Source organism: Suricata suricatta, chromosome X (assembly GCF_006229205.1).
Source record: "Suricata suricatta isolate VVHF042 chromosome X, meerkat_22Aug2017_6uvM2_HiC, whole genome shotgun sequence".
Classification (NCBI taxonomy): Eukaryota; Metazoa; Chordata; class Mammalia; order Carnivora; family Herpestidae; genus Suricata; species Suricata suricatta.
In genome coordinates, this window is record NC_043717.1 from 10,950,852 (window position 1) to 10,975,027 (window position 24,176).

A 24,176-nucleotide genomic window follows, 5' to 3' on the forward strand; every position below is an offset into this window, starting at 1 on the left:
CGAGGACCAGACTGCCAGCCTCTTTGAGGCAGTTTCCTGGTTTGTGAAATAAGGAGATAATACGCATCACACAGGGCTGTTGTGCTGAGACACGCCGTGTACGTGCCTTGCACATATGTACATACCTATGTACATATGTGCGCGCTCCGTGTTTTTCACCTCATCTACACGATGTCCTCAGTAGGCATTTCACAGATGCCGGTTCCCTTTCCTGCCCCTTCCCTTCTCTTTCCACTTCCCTCCAACTTAATACAGGTCAGGGGGCTGCAGTGGTTGCTGACCATGCTTCTGGTAAGCTGTGACCCCGTCCAGAGGAGGGTCACTGTCACAGAGATGGCCCCATGCTCCTGGGAGCAGCACCCTCCTCTCCAAGCCAGCTGGTCTCTTGGACCGCAGTATACACTGAGCAGAGCCCAGCAGGGTCATTTCCTAAAACAGAAACAACGCTTCCTTGCTGTCGTCATCAAGAACCCTGTGGCACAAAAAATGCTGTTTGTGGCCCGCTGGACATCGCGGTCCAGAGCTGGCGGCGTAAGGTGGCCTTTCTGATCATTCGGCGCTGACAGCTCACCAGACCTACCAGCTTGCCAAGCATGGGCATTAAACCCCCATCTTACCACTAAACAGAATGCAAATAAGGTAACATCACAGCTCTGCAGAAGACGGAGGAAAAGAGGTGGGTTACCACGTGACCTCGTAGGAATTCCAGCAAAAGGAAAAAAATGCCCGTTTTACCGAATTTGGTGAGGGACATCAGTAAAAAAATGCCCAACGATACTGCAAGAATGTTAGCAACATAAAGGCACTGGAGACACCTGGCTTCCCAGAGCAAGATATGTTCAGAACATGTTTCATGTATTCCAGAATGATCATACTACAGTCTATGTTTATAAACCACAGACATGTAATGTTAAGGGCCATCTCTAAAGATACTGTATCTCTTTTCTTTAAGTTTTAAGTTTATTTATTTTGAGAGACAGAGAGACCAGAGGAAGTGCAAAGAGAGAGGAACAGAAAGAATGCCAGGCAGGTTCCGTGCTGATGCGGGGCTAGAACTCACAAACCATGACATCATGACCTGAGCCGAAACCAAGAGTTGGAAGCTTAACCGACTGAGTCGCCCAGGTGCCCCAAAAGATACTATATCTTCATGAGAACACTTGGAACCTATAAGAAAACCTTCCATTATGGTTTGGTCTACCACTGGTAATACTGAACATTTATTCACTGTACCAGCGACTAACAAAAACTAAGAAATGAAGGAAATTGAACATTTTGAATGAGAAATGTATTAGCAACATAAACTCTCTGGAATAGAAACTCTCAGAAGACAGCCTTGTGTGTGCCCAGAATGGAGCCCAGCCCTCCAGGCGACAAGCTCTGCTGATTACATTCTTGCTAATAAAACAGCAAGAAAAAAATGCATTAGAATTGCCTGAAAGCTTCCTGATCATTACCGGCTGCATTTACACTCAAGGTTTCCCACCACGGAGACATTTAATGTGATAATTTTTCACTAAAATAATACATGTTACTATTATTACTTGGCTTTACTTGAACAGGCTTTTTTTTCTCATCGTCAATTATGCAGTGCTCACAATGGCTTTTAATTGCTCGGGGAAAAAAATCAGAAAATAATTCAAATATATAGTTATAATCATAAAACTATACTGAGGGCTATAAAGTAGAAATGGTTTTAGGCATCTGAATTTAGATTAAGGCCAAGACAATTAAGGACCACAATACACATAACTTTAAGGATTAAACAAAGGTTCAGAAAACAACAGAATCCAGCCTGGAGCCTGCTTTAGATTCTATGTCTCCTTCTCTCTCTGCCTCTCAGCCTCTCGAGCTCTGTCTCTCTCTCTCAAAAATAAATAAACAAATAAACATTAGAAAACTAAAAAAAGAAAACAACAGAACTTCAAATAAGCAGAAAAGGCTATAAATGTGCATATTTTGACACCTGACCTTTTTTTTTTAAGTTTTACTTATTTTTGGAGAGAAAGAAAGGGTGAGCAAGGGAATGGCAGAGAGAGAGGGAGAGAGGGAATCCCAAACAGGCTCTGTACTGTCAGCGCAGAGCCTGATGTGGGGCTCAAACTCGTGAACCACGAGATTATGATCTGAGCCAAAATCAAGAGTCAGACTTAACTGACTGAGCCACCCAGGAGCCCCTTGGCACCTGACTGTTTTTTAAAAGAACAAGATTTTTAAAACATTTTTTAATGTTTATTTATTTTTGAGAGAGAGACAGAGTACAAGTGGGGGAGGAGCTGTCCGCACAGAGCCTGATGGGGGGCTCAATCTTATGAACCGTGAGATCATGACCTGAGCCGAAGTCAGATGTTCAACCTACTGAGCCACACAGGTGCCTCAAGAAAACAAGAATTTTAAGTAGGACCTGAAACCATGGGAAAAAATACACCTGTCAAAAGTGAAATGTGTCCAAATTCTTAGAATGGTTTCTTACTTTGCATCAATTATCAATTCAACCTGTTGTCTCTTAAAAATGATCTACTAGAAAAACACAATATCGGAAACAAAAGCATAAAATGAACTATTGGGACCTCATCAAAATAAAAAGCTTCTGCACAGTGAAGGAAACAATCAGCAAAACTAAAAGGCAACCAACAGAATGGGAGAAGATATTGGCAAACGACATTATCAGATAAAGGGCTAGTATCCAAAATCTATAAAGAACTTATCTAACTCCATACCCAAAAAACAAATAATCTAGTGAAGAAATGGGATGGGCAAAAGACATGAATAGACACTTCAGAGAAGACATCCAGATGGCCAACCAACACACGAAAAGATGCTCAGCATCACTCATCATCCGGGAAATACAAATCAAAACCACACTGAGTTACCACCTCATGCCCGTCAGAATGGCTCACATTAACCACTCAGGCAATAACAGATACTGGCGAGGATGCAGAGAAAAAGGATCTCTTTTGCACTGGTGGGAATGCAAACTGGGGCAGCCACTCTGTGACAGCCACAGTACAGAGACTCCTCAAAAAATTAAAAATAGAACTACCCTACGACCCAGCAACTGCACTAGTAGGTATTTATCCAAGGGATACAGGTGTGCTGTTTAGAAGGAGCACATGCACCCCAATGTTTATAGCAGCGCTATCAACAACAGCCAAAGTATGGAAAGAGCCCAAATGTCCATTGATGGATGAATGGATAAAGAAGACATATACAGTGGAGTATTACTCAGCAATCAAAAAGAATGATATCTTGCCATTTGCAAGTATGTGGATGGAACTGGAGGGTATTATGCTAAGTGAAATTAGTCAGAGAAAGACAAACATCATATGACTTCACTCATATGAGGACTTTACGATACAAAACAGATGAACATAAGGGAAGGGAAGCAAAAATAATATAAAAACAGGGAGGGAGACAAAACATAAGAGGCTGTTAAATATGGAGAACAACAGAGGGTTACTGGAGGGATTGTCGAAGGGGGGATGGGCTAAATGGGTGAGGGGCATGAAGGAATCTACTCCTGAAATCAATGTTGCACTAAATGCTAACTAACTTGGATGTAAATTTTAAAAATTTTTTAAAAATTAAAAAAAATAAATCAGGCTTAGGTATACAATAAGAAAAGAACAATTTTCTGAGTGGGGAGACTCACTTAAAAATTTTCACAAATTGGGGGCACCTAGGTGGTTCAGTTTGGTAAGCACTTGACCTCAGCTCAGGTCATAATCTCACGGTTTGTGAGTTCAAGCCCAACATTGGGCTCTCTGCTGTCAGCACAGAGCCCACTTCAGATCCTCTGTCTCTCTCTCTGCCCTTCCCTCCTGAAAAATAAATAAACATTAAAATTTTTTTTCAAAATTGTTATTTTTTAATGTATCTGCAACGTCTTGGGTTTATTTACCAATACCCAAAGCACTATCAATAGTGTATTGGCCCATTAATGTGTCTGGACCTTAGTGGTTAAGAGTCATAGTGAAAGTCCAACTGTGTAAGTTAGAATCGCATCCCCAACAGTCTCTGGCTAGTCGACCTTGAGTAAGTTCACATTAAGTAAGTCACTTTGTACCTCGGTTTCCTCCCTTCCCCACCTCCTACACTTCGGAGGACTGCAGAGAGTTAATACAGAGGGAGTTCTTAGGGCAGTGTCTGCCCAACAATAGGATACTTTTTAAGTGTTAGCTATAATAATTAGTAGTAGGAGATGATTCAGGGAACTTTGAGCTCCAAGAAATGCTCATAAGATTCCCTATTATGGATTTTTGCTATTTTTTCTCCTTTCCCAAACCACATTTTTAAAATATGCAATTGCACCCCACAACGTGTGAAAATCAATTACAGGTGTAGACAGATCACTACAGAAGGCAAAACAACAGAGCATCTATAATCGAACATTTTCATGATCTTCAGCTGGGAGAGATTATTAAAGAAACCACAGAAAGCACTCACTAACCATTAAGGAACAGAGCGATACAGCTAAGAAATTTTTATTTACTAACATCTAGAAAAATATAATAGTATACAGAAGAGGGGAAAACGAGGCAAAAGGGGGAAGATATTTGCATCACAAATAACCGACAATGAGGAGTATTCAGAAGATATAACCAGCTCCTACAAATCAGTATGAAACGGAGACAACCCACCCAATGTAACATGATATGAGGCTTCCCACTGGATAATTTTATGTTCAGGCTCTGGTTCATGTTCATCACTGCTCTGAGGACTTGTTGATCAACATCCACAACCGTCACGAGCACGTGCTAAGTATGGAGGGCACAGTGATGGGATATTTTAATACACTACTGGTAAGAAGAGAACACAGATTAAACCATGTAGTCTGTGTACTGAAACAAATCAGCGAACCTTTGTTCTACGAAAATACCTGAAAATCCGAAATTCCACATGAACCATTCGTGTCTGGGGCACCCTCCATTAAAACGTAGAAAATGACACTGAAAAGGTATTGAGGCAGGAAATATTATGTGATGGTCATAGAGAGGGGCACTTGTGGGGAAGAGCATTGGGTGTTAATATGGAAACCAACTTGGTAATAAACTATATTTTAAAAAAAAGAATAAAATCAATTTAACAGTCCCAAGCTGAAAAAAAAATTTTTTTAAATAAGGAGAAGAAGAATTGAAAAAAAATCACGACTACTTTTGAGCAACTAACCACACTGGAAAATGTACAGCATTCAGAACCAAGAGCATAAGCTTGGCACTTCTGAGAATGGGTTACATGAGGACTTTAACTCCATTTGCTCATTCCTTCTTACTGTCACACTTGTAGCCTCTGACGTAGCTCGACGCCATGTTGCAACCTGCCCATGGAGAGGACCACACGGCAATAAACTGACAGAGTAGTGCAGCCAGCCACCTTCAAAACACTACATGCCTGTCTCTGACACAGGCATGGCTTGGGTGCGCATCCTTCCAATGACAGGGCCACTGTAGTGAAGTAAGGGTCCCTGAGCCCGAGGCCACAGCTACACTGTGTGGTAACAAATGTCACTCTAACCCTAACCTAACCCTAACCTAACCCTAACCTAACCCTAACCGTAATTTGGAAGTAATTTGTTATGCCGCAATATAGATAAGGAATATAGTAAGATTTATACCTACTGGGATTTACTGAGTAGCTACTGTATGCACAGCATTAGAATCTACTTTTTAAAGAGGTATTTTGAAACACTGATTTCTCTTCCCCCCCCCCATTTTATTGAGATGTAATTGGCAGGGCTCCTTTCTGTTTTTTCCTCCCACAAAAGCAAAATGCACTGACAATATTCAAGAGAATGTATAAGTTTCCTATGGCTGCTGTAACAAAATAGCACACGTCATGGCTTTGAACAACACAGACTTGTTATCTAACAGTTCCGGAGGTCAGAAGTCCCCAGATGGGTCTCAACGGTCTAAAATCAAGGAATCAGCAGGGTGGCCTTCTTTCTGGAGGCTCTAGGGGAAAATTCATTTCCTTGCCTTTTCTACCTTTTAGAAATTGCCCCTATTCCTTGGCTCGAGGCCCCCTTTCATTTTCTTGTATTTTTTAAATACTTATTTTTGAGAGAGACAGAGAGCGAGCACACGTGAGAAGGGGAGGGGCAGAGAGAGAGAGAGAGAGAGACAAAATCCAAAGCAGGTTCCAGGCTCTAAGCTGTCAGCACAGAGCCCGATGTGGAGCTTGAACTCATGGACCACGAGATCATGACCTGAACTGAAGTGGGATGCTTAACCGACTGAGCCACCCAGGTGCCCTCTTTGTTATTTTTAATTTTAGAGAGAAAGAGAGCACACAAGCAGGGTAAAGGGGCAGAGGGGGAAAGAGAGAGACAACCCCAAGCAGGTTTCATACTTCATGCAGAGTTCAAAACGGGGCTCAATCCCACAACCCTGGGATCATGACATGAACCAGAACAGGAGTGGGATGGTCAACAGACTGAGCCCCTCACCTCCCAGGCACCCCCCCCCACCTCCATTTTCCAAACCAGCAGGTGCATCTCACCTGGACCTGTGCTTCTACCGTCACTTCTTTCACTCTCTCGTCCCCCTTCACGTACACAGACCCTTAGGATTGTGTCAGGCCTACCTGGATATCCGGGCTACTCTCCCCATCTCAAGAGCCTTAACGTAATCATACCTGCAACGTGCCCTTCACTGTGCAAAGTATCGTATTCATAGGTTCCAAGGTTTAGAGTGTGAACATCTTTAGTTTTTTATATAATTTAATGTTTTCTTTTTTTGAGAGTGAGAGTGAGAACACACGGAGGAGGCCAGAGAGAGGGAGAGAGAGAGAGAGAGAGAGAGAGAGAGAGGGAATCCCAAGCAGGCTCCACGCTGTCAACACAGAGCCCGTTGGGCTCTATCTCACGAAGTGTGAGATCCTGACCTGAGCCGAAATCAAGAGTCGGACGCTCAACTGACTGAGCCCCCCAGGCGCCCTGAGTGTGGACATTTCGTGGGCCTACTCTGCTTACCACAGCGGGGTCGGCCCTATGTTCTCTAAAGAAATTGTTTGAATTGATGTATATATACTATAAAGAAAACTAAAAGGTTGGGGGAAGCAAAAAGAAAAAAATTCACAAAATTTTCTTTTTCCAGAGGCACCTGGGTGGCTCAGTCAGTTAAGCATCCAACTTCAGCCCAGGTCGTGATCTCATGGTTTGTGGGTTCACGCCCCACATCAGGCTCTGTGCTGACAGCTCAGAGCCTGGAGCCTCCTTCAGATTCTGTGTCTCCCTCTCTCTCTGCCCCTCTCCTGCTCACACTTTGTCTCTCTCTCTCTCCCTCTTTCTCACCCCCCCGCTCTCAAAAATAAACTTAAAAAAATTTTTTACATTAGGTTTTTCCATACCAGAACCATCCTCCGGTTTTAACATTCCAGATGATACTTTTAAATACCTAGTAGCAGAGACACTGTGAAGGAACATGGGCAGCAACATGGCGCCTTTGGGAGCCAGAGCCACACTGTGATGCAGTCGGAAGATAAAGGTGACGTGAGGCCCCGAGGCCCAAGTTTCTTGGGCAAGACTGATATTTTCCTAGAAACACAGGCTCATGTCCTTCTGAATGAATGATACCAGTGTTACCTGTACGCCAGCCTGCAGCAAGGAAAATTAGATTACTTTGTAAGAGATGGCAAAAGTCACTGCAAAAAAGCAAAACCCAACCAAAACCCAACCCCAAAACAAAAACAACTACTTCTCCTAGTTTAGCCAAGAACTAACATGAAAAATGTGTGGCCGTCGGGAAAGGAATGTGGTACTGTCAGAGACCTGACAAATCGGATTCTTTGTAAGTGATGCAGTGTCCGGCTCAATTCCTGATCTCAGCGGCCTTCCAAATCGGCCCTGCACGAAGCAGCTGGGCCCTGCGAGGCGCGCCCGGCTCCACAGAGAGGTGCCTTAACCAAAGGAAACAGAGAGATGGCAAAAATTGACTCTAATACCTGTTTATGGGAAAGGATTCAGATAAAACCTAGTCTGATTCACTGCTTTGGTTATGAGACAATCATGTCAACATTAAATTAGTGAGATCGCAAAGCTTACGCCAAAAGCCAAACATACCCCAGACGTCCATGTCAAATCCCCTTACCGGGAGTAACAAAACAACCAAGATATTATCAACGAAACGTGTCTGGGACCCTGCCAATGACCAAAACATTTCACTAAATATCCGATGCAGCAAAGCATCCAAATAAAATGAATTTAAATAGTCCTTCAGTTTTGTCACGGAATTACACCCGGAAAGGTGGCTTAAAAAAAAAAAAGACAAAGGGTGACCTTGACTTGAAGGCCTTAATAATAAAATGTGTGCAGTATAATTTCACCAGCCAACATGGCTGATTACCGGCATCCAAAACTATCAAGTCTATAAATACTAAGTGCTTTATAATACCTGAATTTAATTGTTTGTCTGGTACTGGACAGAGAGGCCTCAAACTCTGGATTTGTTGGTGTAAACACAGACGTGTGTGTACATGTGTGCACATGCTCATGTGTGAGAGACAGAGACACCAAGGAACAAAGAGAGGACACACGGTGACTGGAAGTGTTGCATTGGAAAAGACAGGTTCTTCTGCTTCATAGCTGGGTTTCTAAGAGACTTCTTCCAAGTGGGTTTATACTGACATAATGACGCATGAGCGTTTCTAAGCTACGGGCTTTTGTATCCCTCCAAAAACATTTTTGAGGATAAATATCAGGTTTAGAATTTACAAGGATAAAAAAAAAAAACAGGAGTATAGCCTTTTTAAAATTTGTTTCAATCTTTATTTCCCAGAGAGAGAGAGAGAGAGAGAGAGAGAGAGAGAGACAGGCAGACAGACAGACAGACAGAGTGTGAATGGAGGAGGAGCAGAGGGAGAGGGAGACACAGAATTTGAAGCAGGTTCCAGGCTCTGAGCTGTCAGCACAGAGCCCGATGGGGCTCGAACCTACAGACTGCAAGTTCATGACCTGAGCCAAAGTCAGATCCTCAGCCACCTGACTAACGAGAAGGATTCCCATGAGGAACTGCCTGATCAAAAAAGCAAGATGCTGGAATGTATAGGGAAGGTACTGGAAGGAGATGGAGGGAAGCAAACGCAAAAGCAGAAAAAAGCATTGCACTAAAGGTTAAAGCATATGCACTTTCACACTTTCTGCTATAAAAATTACGTATGAGAGTAGGCATATGTTTCAGAGAATTAAAGAGTTTTTGAATACTCAAAAAGAGCCAGAACATCAACAACAACAACAAAAAAGAATATAATGACTCCAAGGTTTCTGCCCAATGATTTCATGCAACCATTTTTAAAAATGAAATTGGCCTTATACACTTGGGAGTCTCCTAAGTATGCTTTTGAATTTATAAGTCCACTTAAGTAACACGGTTGGAATGCGCCTCCGGGAACTCTGAGTCCCCAGTGGCTAGGAAATCAGAGGGTGCGGGTGCACATCCTGGCTCGTCCAGTAAGTCTTTACGAGGACACGAGCAAGTAACCCATCTGTCGGGTCTTAGCGTTTCCACCCATAAAATGGAAACAACAGTCCGGCCCGAACACTCTACGAATTCTTCCTGATCTTCTTTGCTTGAAAAGCCTCAGGAATATTTGCTAATTTAAACGTAACTAGTGATTCAAAAATGAGCCCATTTCGGAGAAAGCGGCCCCTTCTTTTCTCATCACTAAACTCCAGAAGCCGCCATACCTTTAGGAATAGGCTGTGAATGCTTTGCTCCGTGGTCCAGTTTGAAGTCCAAATATAAGGTCGGTGTGCGAGTGTAAACCTTGGACTGAAAAGGAAAAGGAAACCATCAGACTCTTTCCAAAAATAAAGTTCCTCTTCACTTCAGCTGGGCCCTTCTCTGATGGGCCTGGGGCCTGGATGATTATATTAACAGTTCCTCCTAGGCAAATGCTGTTCAAGCAAGGCGATGGGCCACCTTACAGCCCCCTGTTAAGGGTCTTCATCGAAGAGTTAGCCCTCCTAGGTGTACAATATGATTGACAAACTAATTGCAGGATGGCAGCTATTTCCCTGTAACCGTGTCTCAGATATGGTCCCAGGTTGATAGTTTATTGGCCAAGACTTGCCTCCCGCTTCTACTTGATAATAGCATCCCAATGTGTGCTTCTTTCCGGGTCTCGATAAAGCCACATCTACTAAAAATTTTTTTTACACGGCCAGTAAATATTTGTATTTGTTCTAACTCGGCCCTCAGGCAAATAAAGGTCATCTACCACCACTGGCTTGAAAAAGCCACGACTTCAAAAGCAAGAAAGGCAAACTTCTGCAAGACTTCCCACTGTAACAGTGGCTTCGATTCCATCCACAGTTATGCAGGGTTTGTGATCCCATAGGACACCATTTTTTGAATCATTGGCACAGACCAAAATCCAAGGGATTATCGCTGTTGCTATGAATCTTATGATATGTTATCTCACTGTTTATCACAAAGCCTCAGTGGTTCTGTTGGACTTTTTAAAATCTGAAAATACACACAAAAATGAAAAGGCATGTAACCCCAATGTGGCAAGGATGTGGAATAACTGAGCTTTCATACGCTCTTGGTGGGACTAGAACTTTCTATACACACCATAGAAAGCTACTTGGCAGTATGCAGTGCTCATGAATGTACGCATGATCCATGACCTGGCATTCCAATCACACGTGGACCCCCAACAGAAATGTTCACCTGAAAACAAGTACATGAATCTTGATAGTGATACTGTCAGTATCAATCCGAACCTGGAAATATTCCAGATATCTTTAACGATAGAAGGGATAAATGAAATGAAATACTATACCGCAAGGAGAATGAATGAACCCAATTATACGCAACGACTCAGATGAATTTCACGATCATAATACTGAGCAAATGAAGACAGACACAGAAGATCATATACCATATGATTCCATTCCTATAAAGTTCCAAACAAGGCAAAACTAAGCTATGATGTCAGAACTCAGAAAAGTGGTTACCTTCGGAAGCTTAGTAACTGGAAGGTGTTAAAAAGGAGACTCCTGGGGACAAACAATTGCCTCTTGACCTGGCTTCTGCTTCCATGGGTGTTCACTTGGTGAAAATTCTCCAAGCTATATACTTGATTTGTATACTTTTCTATGTCTTTATTATATTTTAATAAAGAGCTGTAAATAGACCATGTAAATAGACCAAAGGAGAGAATCCAGAGCCCACAATTATTCACTATCCTTGATAAATGCATCGTTTTGCAGAGAGTAATTATGTAAATGTTAGGAGGACAGGAACATTGCTGCCTTTTTCACCCAGGGCCAGCCTATGCTGCCTATCACATAGTACGTGTTCAATAAATAGTTACTGGCTGATTTTTATAATGGAAAATTCCATGAAAAATAAATTTATTTACAGTATACATAAGGTATTCATCAGTATTTTTACCTATGTGTAGCAAAATGCCTCTCTTCAGGCCAGGTGATTTGGTATGGTTAAAGTGTATGTCTGTACGTTAAATTCTGGAATACAGAATTGTGAATACTGCTATCAGAAAATTGTTTCCTTTCCCATGAACATCTCATGTATTGAAGCTTTTGGCTTTAAAAGCCTGGGAGGTGGTTTTACGTGGCTTAGAAGGCCAAGCTGCATCGATGCAGCTTCAAAGACTACAAAAGCAAATTCCCCCGTGCATGCATAAATGAAACCAGAAAGACCTATGGCATCAAGTGCAACCTCAGGCCAAAGATTCACAATCAATCTGAAGACCCTGAAACACATAAAACAAGGGCACCATCTGGCAAGGATCTGGTTTTGTCTGATGAAGACTTCTAAAGTTACCTCTAAAAAGGTCAATCAGTGGAGCATGCCACTCTCGATCTCGGGGTCGTGAGTTTGAGCCCCACATTAAGGTAGAGATTACTTTGAAAAAAAAAACACCTTTTTTTCAATGAAAAGATCAAGGTAAACTTCACATATTATTGATGACTCCCCTGCCTGGGCAATATTTGGCTGTCTTCTAGAAAAAGAATCCCTGTTTGGTTTAAGTGTCTTTCCGAACTTTTGCCTCAGTGGCCGATGCAGGCCGATCCCTGCCTCCAGCAAAGAGATTAATCACAGAGAGTGTCTTGGTTTAATTTGTACCAGAATCCTCCCAGAAAGTAGTCATAATAATACCCTTGGGCTGGAAGCCCGGAGGCTTTGTGCTGCCAGGGCTTTTCCTGCTGACTAGCAAAGCACTTATCTTCTTCTGGGCTTAGTTCACTTGTCTGAAAATCTCATGATAGGGCTCACTGACATTTAAATCCCTGGCTGCCTCCAAAATTCTGAGTTGGAAAATTAATGTTTTCCTCCACATTTTAATTTTGCAAGGTCCCTTCTGACTTCTCAGATGAGAGCTGTCGAGAGGGGAGAATGTGGCTGGGGGCAAGGGAGGACAGCCAGACTGTGGGGCAGAGGAAGGGGGCCACTGGCGATCTGGCTCTACTCTTGCCCTCAGACTCACTCATCAGCCTGCTCCTCCTGGCAAGCTCTTGTTTGTTTCTTCCTGTCTCTAGCTTCTCAGCCTGATCCATACTGTCCAAAAAAATGGTCACTTCTCTAAGACTGCAATGACACAGACACGCACACGTGTGCACACAAACACACACCAAATTCTGTATTTATGTACTCATTTACGAAAATTTAAACAGAAACCAATGAGAGACATTATAATGCCACATACATAGCCTGTCATCCTGCAATGTGAAAAAGGCAAAAGGGAACTTTTTAATTCATTTTGAAAGTGTTTTTCATACCTATAGCCTAAGATAGAATTCCAATTCTAATATCCTGTTCTGTACTGAAAATGGGAACGTTGAAGGTTTCAATAAAACACGTCTTGAATAATCAATAACCCAAACCTAAATGTATACTGTTCTCTTTCAATTAATCCATAATGAAATAAAATCAATTTGGAAGCTGTTCCCATGAGTGTATACAGGCATATACATGTGTATATGTACGTATACGTATGTACATATATATGTATACACAAATATTCATGTGTTATATATATGCACCATTTTTAAAAAACAGATAGATTTTTAATTTTTATCTTCCTTGGTAACTCTGTTGAAACAGCAAATGTAAATTATGTTCATTTAACACAAGAATAATGCTCACCTCAAATGCATTTTGAGCAAATCTAGATTTAATTTTTCTATTACACACACCGCTGATCTGCATCCATAAAGAAATGTCACCATTAAGTCATTCTTTACTGTGTTCTGTTTATTTTTATGTATGGTATTAACCTACTAATATGGTCTTCAAAACAGAATGAGAAATTAATTAAGCAACTCATTCTTTTCTGTCTAAAACTTAGCTATCAATGTACATCTATTAAAATAAATCGGTCCATGACAACCTAAAATAAAACGTTATCCTACAAATCTGTTTCAACATGAACAGAACGAATGTAGTTCAAGTCCGTCAGTGAAATTGTTTTCTTTTTCCTTTTCTCTGTTTTGGTCCTGGTCAACTATACCTGGACAGGGACTAAAATCCAAGGCTATTCCTCTTTAGTCTTTCTTCTCATTTCATAGATCTGTTGAAAGTATTTAGGAAACTTATCTTTAAAAGTTTTAGTCTGCATTTGAAAAATCAAATGTCTTAAAAATCTGAAGAGTTCAAATACACAGGGAAGAGAACCTAACACTCTTCAGAAGAGGTTAAGGGTAAATTCTGGCTAAACTATACCAACAGGCGCGCTACCCGATCCAGACAAGCCTGGTGTCTCTTTCTCTAGAAATGTCTGTGTCAAACCTTAATGAACCTAACGGACCACTCCAATAATGACTGCAAAACACCCAAGACCAAACAAGGTCTCCGAAATCACTTCCTTCCGAAAGCCAGCTACCTTCATCTTCTTTCCTTCAAAGACTTCCTGCTTGCCCTGGCTTTTAGCATGGTTCCCTTGTCAAGCTGGCTTCCTGCCGCTGTGCTTATTCATAAATGTGAACTTAATTCAGGAGATGAAATCACTTCCACATGCCAGCCATGTGGCCTGAAATCCCCGAGAAAGAGAAAAGAGCACACCATAGCTGCGCCGCCTGAGCTCGGCCTGTTGCCTCTGCCCCTTCGCAGAGAACGGCCACCGGCCGCCCATTGATTCCCAAATGCTGCTCATTTTGCCACAGCGCTGGCCTTCCCTAAAAGCAATGGCAGCCATTTGTCACACGTCAGAGCTGTAATAAATGATGCCCATTTCTTTTCGAGCATGATTGCAAAATCCTTTTATGATTTGGTGAGTTTTCAGGAAAGGCACTCAAACTCTCAATCTTACTACACATTGCATAAGCAAGTCCCTCTGGGTAACTGTACTAACCAGTGCAAATCCTCAAGGTCTACCCATTCCTGGACCCTCACCCTCATACTGATCATGTCTCTACTGTGGGAAACCGTGTTTTACGGTTGGTTTGGGCCTTCTCTTTTGCATCATTGCTAACTTTTGATAAATATCACTGCACATAAATCTTTGACCCGACCCCGTTTTTTTCCCTTCAAGGTGAAATTTGAGGCCTAAAGGTCTAGATATGGTAAGGGCTCCTGGTGTATCTGTAGGTTTATGGCTAAATGTGATGTGGCCAAAGGCAAACTAGTCAACACAGTCATGTGGTTAAGCAGCAATTTCTCTGAACACGCCTACTGTTAGTCACTGGTTTTTCTAGTCTTAGTAATTCTGCTAGACCAAAGGGCAGCTTTTCAACTCGTTACTTGCTCCAAATACTGTTTTTTTCCCCTCCCATTTAACCCCTTATTGTTAGAAAGTAAACTCATTGCAACAAATCACCTGTTGTTGCACATTTAGACTGTTTCCAATTCGTCCCTGTCACAAACATAGAGTGGAAGGATTAATTTCTGGGGGGGGGGAGGAAAGGAAAAGAAAAAAAAATCAGAAACTTTTGGGGAAAATAGACAAAAAGAAAAAGTAAGGAAAAAAGCTTAACCCACCAAAATGCTTAAAGTGACTACCTCCATAGTCCAAATGCCGACATTTGGACAACCAGGGTCTAGCATGATTTGTTTTTGAACAAAAAATCATTTTGACAAATTCTTATACTACTGAATTGCTTTCATCCAAATTGGGTTTTTTTTTTTGTTCAAATCACTTGGTAACTACCTGTAAAAAGTGCCCATTTCATCAAAATGCTGACCATCTTATATATTTTTTAAGTTTATTTATTTAATTTGGGGGGCAGAGAGGGAAGGAAAGAATCCCAAGCAGGCTCTATGCTGCCAGTACAGAGCCTGACATGGGGCTCGAACCCACCAACTGTGAGATCATGACCTGAGCTGAAATTAAGAGTCAGACACTTACTTCAGCTCAGGTCATGATCTCATGGTTTGTGGGTTCGAGCCCCGCATCGGGCTCTGTGCTGACCGCTCAGAGCCTGGAGCCTGTTTCGGATTCTGTGTTTCTTTCTCTCTCTCTGCTTCTCCCCTACTCACACGCTGTGTGTCTCTCCCTCTCAAAAAATAAAATAAATTAAAAAAAAAAAGAGTCAGATACTTAACCAACTAAGCCACCCAGGAGCCCACCATCATATTTTTTTAATCTTAGCTAATTTAAAAAGCAGAAATTGTTGTCTCCTTGCTCTTTTAATTTTGCTGTTAGTTTGGGGGATATTACTATTAATTTAACAAATACTATTATTATTAATATAAGAATCACAATAGCTAAGAATGTAAGGGCTTAATATATACTAGCACTATTCTAGGCGCTTATGTATTAATTAGGCCACTTGTATACCCCTTTCTATGAAATACTGCTCCTTACCCATTTAAGTTTTCATTCGTTAGTTAGTTCCCTCATTCAAGATATACTGGTTGAGAGCATGCATATTGGTGAACAACAGAGCTTCTAAGGCTTTGTGGAGTTTACTTTCTAGTGAGGAAGACAATGTAACAAATTAAATATAAAATTACACATGCTATAAAATAAATAAATAAAAGAAAGAAAGAAAGAGGGGGCAGAGAGAGAAAGTAACGGGAGTACTGGAGGGCCCCAAACGAACAGAGTTGGGCGTCAGGGGTTTCCAGGCAGAGACAGGAGTGTGGCACACGCAAAGACCTTCAGGCAGTAAGAGGAGAGCGATACGCCGACACAGGGCGCTGTGGCACAGGATGAGTTCAGAGAGTCAGAAAAGACGTGGTCAAGTGCAGGCTACTGTAAGGTATCTGGGATTTCTTTAAAAGTACAACAGGAATGGGGACGCCTGGGTGGCTCAGTCGGTTAAGTGTCCAACTCCGGCTCAGGTCATGATCTTGAGGTTTGTGGGCTCAAGCCCCATACCTGGGCTCTGTGCTGACAACTCAGGGCCTGGAGGGAGCCGCTTCAGATTCTGTGTCTCCCTCTCTCTCCCTCTGACCCTCTCCCACTCATGCTCTCTTGCTCTCTCTCTCTCTCTCTCTCTCTCTCTCTCTCATAAATAAATAAACATTAAAAAATAAAATAAAAAATAATAAAGAAGTACAACAGGAACACGCTGGAAGTGGGCAGGGGACAGAAGTGAGGTAGATACATTTCAGATATATTTCAGAAATAGAAAGGTTTTGCTAAGGGGCTGGACGTGGGTGCGGGAGGAGAAGGAATAAGGATGACTGCCATGTTTCTTCTTTGAGCAGTGGGTGCCACTCATTCATCTGGAAGAGAAATGAGTTTTCATTTGTTGTCAAGACACATGGGAATAGGGTGAACAAGTCTTCAACTTCTGTCGTTTTAAATGTGACAGGCCTGGGAACATGAGAAAGGAGACGTCAAGGAGGTGGCTAAATAAGTAAGTCCACAGCGCTCAGAGGCGAGGTGTGTGCTGTAAGTGTCAGTGTGGGAGTTGTGGACTATAATGGGCCTCTATGTTCGTGGGATGGACAAGATCACCCAGAGAGATGATACTCGATGAGAGCGGGCTCAGGACTGAGATCCAGGGAACTCGTGCGAGTAGGTAGAGGAAAAGGGACTCACACAAGATAGAAAAGTGAAGGAGCACGGAGCGCCCAGAGATGCAAGAACCCATCATCTCGAAGACCAAAGAAAGGAGAGAGGCTGATGAAAAGGAGGAAGTAGTCGAACCATGTAAGGGAAGAGTTAACGTGAAAAGAAAAAATGACCTCTGGGTTTGGCCACATGGAAGCCAATGCTGACCATAGGCACTGATGGGTGTGTACGCAAGGCTGAGAGCATCAAGAAGGTGGGGGAGAGGACACAACATGTGCAGACAAATCTTCTGTATCTATGACGAGCGAGCCGAGAACGGAGGTGGGTCCATGGGAGTTTGGGACTTCTCTTATTAATTTACATGAAATGGTTTTAAAAAAATTTTTTTAACATTTATTCATTTTTGAGAGAGAGAGAGAAAGAGAGAATGAGTAGGGGAAAAACAGAGAGAGAGACAGACAGACAGAGACACACACACATAGAATCCAAAGCAGGCTCCAGACTCTGAGCTGTCAGCACAGAGCCCAATGGGCCTCGAACTCACAGGCCACGAGATCATGACCTGAGCCAGTCAGATGCTTAACAGACTGAGCCACTCAGGTGTTCCAAAAGGTGGGGTTTTTTTTAATGCTTATTAATTTTGAGAAAGACAAAGTATGCACAAATGGGAAAGGGGCAGACAGAAGGACAGAGAGAATCCCAAGCAGGCTCCGTGCTGTCAGCACAGAGCCCAACCCAGGACTCCATCCCAGCAACTGTGAGATCATGACCTGAGCTGAAGTCAAGAGTCAGACATTTAACTGACTGAGGAGCTACCCTGGTGCCCCTGAAAGGTGTTTTTATTTTTACTATAAATTAAGGCTGCTAGTCTTTAATAATAGTTGCTGTAAAAATTTCCCAGTTTGCTTTTGGCTTTAATTTCATTTACAGCAGTTCTAACATGAGTCATATCCATCAGTCTTTTCCTTCCAATGCTTTTAAACTTAGGAAGTCTTTCCCCATCCAAAGATCACATAAATGTCTTCCTCCATTTTTCTAGTTCTACATTTTTAACATTTAATTCTTTGATCTATGTTGAATTTATTTTGCTATGAGGAATGAGATCATGAGCTAAACTGGTGTCTTTATGAATGGTGAATCAACTGTCCCAGTTGACTTATTCTCGTCTTTTCCTCAACTGATGATAATTTTCTGGAGTCTTTTGCTGGTAGGCTCCCTTTCTGCCCATCACAAGGAAGAGCCTTAATGCAGACAAGTTCACTAAGTAGCTCAAGAGCCCCAGCGAATCAAGGAAGATCTACTCCATAAGGAGTTCTTGTCACGGTCTAGTACACTTCCCACGGGCCTCCCGATCTCCTTGTCCTTCCCCTCCTTCCCTACTCTCGTGGTCTGCTGGGCTTTGCAGGGGAGAAGACCCATCAGCACAGGCCCCCTTGACTCTACCACTTACACCTTCACACACACACTCAAGAAACTCACCGCCAGAACCTTTAGCCCCTGTGTGGAAAACCATACCTTCCTGTCCCCTGGAGATCCTAAGGCTTTCAGGAGGTGAAAAGTACATTTACCACAGTATTTAAAGCAAACTTCCAACTCTCGTTGCTCAGAATGGGCTGGTGCTTTTCAGTGAAACGGTAAGGCCTCTGTCTCCAGTCCAAAGCATTCGCATTTCTGAGTCCTTGATTATCTTAAAATATTCTGATAAGGGGTGGGAATGAGGAGTTTCCATCCTCAGTGCCAAAGGTATCATGGGGGGATTAAAATCTTATAATCGCATTTTCACACATACATGAAGTGCTATACAAAGAAACGACACGGAACACTTAGGCAAAGCGCCAACAACTCTGTATGGGGTGAGAGAGAGGGCCAGACAACTGCAACTTCTATCCACCACAAAGGACTGTGAGAAATCTCGAGCGTCAAGCCGTCCAGCTGACCAAGAATTCCAGACAGAGTCAAATCATCCATCTTCCAGTCCAGGGTCTGTAGTACCTTTCCCCGAGCAGTGCTGCTGACCAGAGTCACATTCTCAGCCTTCTCCTCGCCTTCTGTTTAGGAGAGGGCTCACGAGGCAGAAGAGCTAACGAGGAAGGGAATAAAGTTGCTGACAGGACTCGCAGTCCTGACATTTAACCAGAGGCATGTTGACTGTGAAACTGGTCTTGGACTCCTTCACTCTTTGAGTCAGCATTCTTGCCTGAAGTTGGGTTACAGATGTTCTAATTTTTTGGAAAATTAAAACCAGAGGAAGAACAAATACCCATCCCTTATAGGAATAACCAGCCCATCCATAATTTTACAAAGGCAATAGTACAGTAAAACCACAATGACCTCCAAATATGCCAACGGGGAGCCTTCCTATCCCTTGTCTCCTATCCACGGGTAACGTGTTCCAAGGTTGAATCAGCAAATCTATTAACAGATGCTAGAATATCCCTCACAGGGCTTTTTAATATTTTCTAATTGCTATTAGTTACATTTGGTATTCACTAAGATGCTTTTAAGAGTTCTTGTAAGAAAAGTGCATCAATAGGGCGCGCAGGTGGCTCAGTCTGTTAAGCATCTGACTTTGGCTCAGGTCATGATCTCACAGCTCAGCTTCCTGGGTTCAAGCCCCACGTCGGGCTCTGTGCTGACTGCTCAGAGCCAGGAGCCTGCTTTGGATTCTGTGTCTCCCTCTCTCTCTGCCCCTCCCCTGCCCATGCCCTTTCTCTCTCTCTCAAAAATAAACATTAAAAAATTTTAAAAAGGAAAGAAAGTACATCAAGACGGGAAGCTATCTGGCAAAGATAAGATTTCCCAGAGTACAAGGACTGATAGCTCTGTGCAGATGTGATAAAGGGGGATCGTATTATGGCACTGGGCTTCTCCTACGTGAGCATTTGAAGGACATTCTGATACAGTCAGGGGTATCTGCTTGTACAGACACATGCCTGAAGGTACCTTTTTGGTGTCAAAAGAGAGAGGTTCATTCAGAAGCTTCCTTCCATGGAAAAGAAACAAGGCATTCCCAAACTGGAAAGAGATGCACTCAGCAAGTTTATGCACGAGGGCTAAATGGTATGATACAGCAGAGCTACTGTGCAAATAAAATGAGGCAAGATTCAGGAAATCTGAGTCTGGGCCTAAGTTCCTTCCACAATGGGCTGTGTGACCATCTCTCCTCTTAGACCTCCCGGTCTTTAACGTGTCCACAGATGGGGCACCTGGGTGGCTCAGTCAGTTAAGCGTCTGACTCTTGATTTCGGCACGGGTCATAATCTCACAGTTCATGGGTTTGAGCCCCACATCAGGCTCTGTGCCCACAGCATGGAGCCTACTTGTGATCCTCTCTCTCTCCCTCTTTCTCTACCCCTCCCCACTTGTGCTCTCTTTTCTCTCTCTCTCAAAATAAATAAATTTAAAAAAAAGGAAAACGTTTCCACAGATAAATACCTGCTCTCGGCAGAAAGTCTGATTTATGTTGGCTTACGCCAAACTGGTAAGAACCTGTGAGCGTGTGGTTAAGACCCCAAGCTGGAGCCAGACATCTACCTAGTTGGAATGCCAGCTCCATCACTCACTAGACGCACAGCTAGTGTCGCTATGCCTCAGTTCCTTCTCTTGTCCCTTAAATCACCTACGTAGGAGGTCAACTACACTAACCAAAAGCTACTGCTGAACACCGATTGAGCAATCAATATCCACCCCACCCCCTCTCTCTTGCCTTGGGTGCATGGAATGGAATTCAATTGATCACACATCACAGTTCGCGGCACATGGTCATGTTGTTGTGAGTACTGGTGAGAACCCACGTTAAATCCCATAAGTGCCTCCTCAGAGTCTCTCAGCCCTGCTGGCTCCTGAGCCCCGTCCTCACCGACTGCCAGGTTCTGAATGGCGGGAGCTAGGGCAGCTCCAGAGTCCCTGGACTTGACCTGACAGATGCACTGAGGCTCTGGGTCGACGCCCAGACTGGAATGAGGATCCACGCCACTGGATGTGGAACGTGTCCTCCTCAGAGAGGCTTCCTGAAGGGGCTGGGTGACACAATCCAGAGAGGACGGGCATGCGCCCCAGTGGGGCCAACTGTGGCTGAAGAGGAATGGCGGGTGTGCAATGACAGAACAATTCTTCTTTCTCCGCCACAGAGTCCCGAGGCACAGTTTTCCGTCAGGCACCCTGTACCTCCAAGTCTCTGCCTCATCGCCCTTCTCCGTCACACCCGCTGCCCCGGGATCGCACACACGGCCTGCCGTGGGGCCTGTCTTCCAGAGAGCCCAAGTTAAACCGGCAGCAAGAAAACGGAGCCATGTGAAGCGCTCGGAACTTCCCTGCCCGGTACAGTTAACCCCTCACCATATGAGGCACATTTCATGTGCTCAGTGTGACCGGAGATGTGTGCTAAGTGTAAGATACACGCTGCATTTCAAAGACTTCGTACAAAAGATGTAAAATAGCCCATTATAAACTTACACTGATTATATGTGGAAATGCCAGTATTTTGGATATCTGGGCTCAAATATATAATCAAAATCAGTTTCACCTGTTTCTTTTTACTTTTTTAAAAATATGACTACTGAATATTTTAAGTCAGATGTTGCTTCCATTATGTTTTTATTGGAAGGCTCTTGGAATTTAGTACCTCATAAGTCCATGAAAGAGGTTAGCTATTTTCATTTCCATTCCCAAGAAGTTCTAGAGATTTGCTGTCAATAAAGCCTCATGATAGAAAGGAATGTAGGAATAGAAAGGGAGACAGATAGGGCAAAGGGAACCAGTATTTAGTAAGCACTCTTAATGTCACTAGGCACATCATATATTATACAAATAACTCAAAAACTATTATTATCCCCATTTGGCAGAGAAGGAAATAAGGGCTCAAAAATAAGTTTTCCAAGGTCACGGAGGTATTAAACAACATGGCTGAAAATTGGACCCAGATCTGTGTAACTCCACAGCTCATGCTTTTTTTGATCTATCATACTGTCAAAGGATTGGCTCTAATGGTACAGTATGGTTTTGATAATGGAGGTTTTTTGACATATGTTAGGGCTTCCCAGAATTCCCTTAAATCACCTGCATAGGAGGTCAACTACGCTAACCGAAAGCTACTGCTGAACACCGATCAATCAATCAATATCCACCCCACCCCCTCTCTTTTGCCTTGGGTGCATGGAATGGAATTCAATTGATCAGACATCACAGTTCACGGCACATGGTCATCGTACGTCCATGAGAGCCCCCTCCTTGTTTTGTATTTTTCCCCATTATCCCTAATTTCAATCCTATTCTCCCATTGGTTCTTAGTTGAGCGTACGTAACGAAATTCCCTTCAATATGCCTTTCATGTGTTCATTTAAATATATAGGTATCCTTGAAAAATAAGTGGTATTGTGGCCAAACTGCTTTATTTTTCTGACGTATGCCACATTATTTCCTGAAATAGAATAATGCAGATAAAAGTAAATACGGTCTGTTGCTTCTGGCAGCAACGGCATATCCCATTATACACAACCACTATATTTGACTGATCCATTCCCTAAGTGGCGAACACCTACACGACCTCTGACTGTTTTCCACCACCTGCGATGCTGAGCTGATCACTGTCATGTGCCTACTCGGTGAAATTTGGCTGAAGTAAGTCTCCCGAGGTGGGATTACTGCGCAGACTCTACAGTCAGGGCTAGCGTCACTAAGCAACGTCAGCTCCCTCTCCACAACGAACAGTTATACTCGCCGGCCACGCATGAAGCTTCTATTTCTTGCCACCCTTGCCAGCACTTGCCAATATCCAACTTTTTAACTTTGGCAAACCTGAAGGGTGTCCGGTGGGAGCGCATTATTTGAATTTACATTTCTCTGCATGTTGGCTAGAAGAACGTCTCTTCGTATTCTTATCAGCCTTCAATAGTTGGGTGGAGGATTTTCCTAAGACCTAGTGTCTGGAGTTGCCACCGATACCCAAAAGCAGCTTTTTAAGAAGGCAGGAATGTTTCAGAACCCCGGAGGGTAGAGGCCCTATAGACACGTGGCTTTGTTCCCCCAGCTACGGTGATGCTCTGGACTGACCACGTCTATCAATTTTCTGAAGCTATAACTGCTCTAGGGCTTGGAGATTCGGTTGTGCAAAAAAAAAATCTCACGGAACTAGGGCTGGTATTGCAATAAAGGTGCCTCTTACTACCTTCTGGGTCTACTTTTAAAGTGAGATGAAGGGGAACTGGTGGAGAATGAATTCAAGTTTGGAAGTCCTGATGGAGCCCCATCCAGCCCAGTGAAAGGCCGGGCACCGATGCCTACGAAGGACAAGAAAATCAGTACTTCACGCAAGCAAAACAGAATTAAAGTTGGGTAAGGGTGCTTTGGGATTTCATTTAGAATGTAATTAGAAATGATAATTTCTGATGACTTGGTTTATAAAAGCAAGGGGTTTTAGATCAGGAGCTTAGATTTCCTCTTCAGAAATTTGATGGGACAGATGTGTGTTCACAACTAGGACATTTTAATATTTAGGTAATGTTTATGCTGCTACTTGGGTTCTCACACACCTCTCAACATGGCTGGGAATAATTCGGCAGGGAACTAGGATGGGGGTAAATGTTCAGCCTAGAATATGATATGCTTTGGTATTAATTTAATGAAAATAAATTCTATATTCATTTCAGACCCTTCTGGGGGTAAAATTTATCACCGAGGGTTGAAGTTAGTTTTGGTGAGAGGAGGTCCATATTGACCAATGTCTCTCCTCCCCTGGGGCTGGTGGGGGGCTTGGGTGGGGGGCAGTCAGTGCTACGTGGCTAAGTGTCCAATCCAACAGATTAACAAAACCAAATGTGGGAGAATGTTGGGGGGCCTCCAGACCCCTCTTTAATGTCCCCATAAGGCAACAGCCACCTGCTCTCAGCCTTCCTCATTCGTTCCTGGAGGTAGGGGGGAGAGGGAAGGATGGGATCCCGTCGGTGAGGGCAATTCAAGGAACTGACATGCTCTGCTGGGCTGTTCCCTCTCCCTCTCTCCCACGAGGTAAGAGGCCCGCCTCTGAAAACGATGCCTATGGCTGTAAGCTCTGCCTGGACATGTTTAATGAAGTAGAGAAAGTATTAAAAGCTGAAATGATTCCCAAGAATCCAGCCACGTGTCCTTATCCAGATTTTACTGTAATAAAGATGATTATTTGGATCCCCATCTGGCTGACTCCTCAAAGTCTACATCTCAGCTCACTTGGAACTTGGGAGGGGAATGAATGATAATTACCTCTTGGTCTTCTC

At 43.1% G+C, this 24,176-nt stretch overlaps 1 protein-coding gene across 1 annotated transcript in view; it reads right to left on the reverse strand.

Annotated features, from left to right (window-relative positions):
• Positions 1–24,176, reverse strand: part of PIR (pirin) — an 86,551-nt gene that overhangs the window by 26,716 nt on the left and 35,659 nt on the right. The window contains exons 5-7 of the mRNA XM_029929614.1: positions 20,786–20,880; positions 18,919–18,974; positions 9,683–9,767 (exon numbers count right to left, since the gene is read on the reverse strand). Of these exons, the coding sequence (XP_029785474.1) occupies positions 9,683–9,767; positions 18,919–18,974; positions 20,786–20,880 (236 nt within the window). The remainder of the gene's footprint in view (positions 1–9,682; positions 9,768–18,918; positions 18,975–20,785; positions 20,881–24,176) is intronic.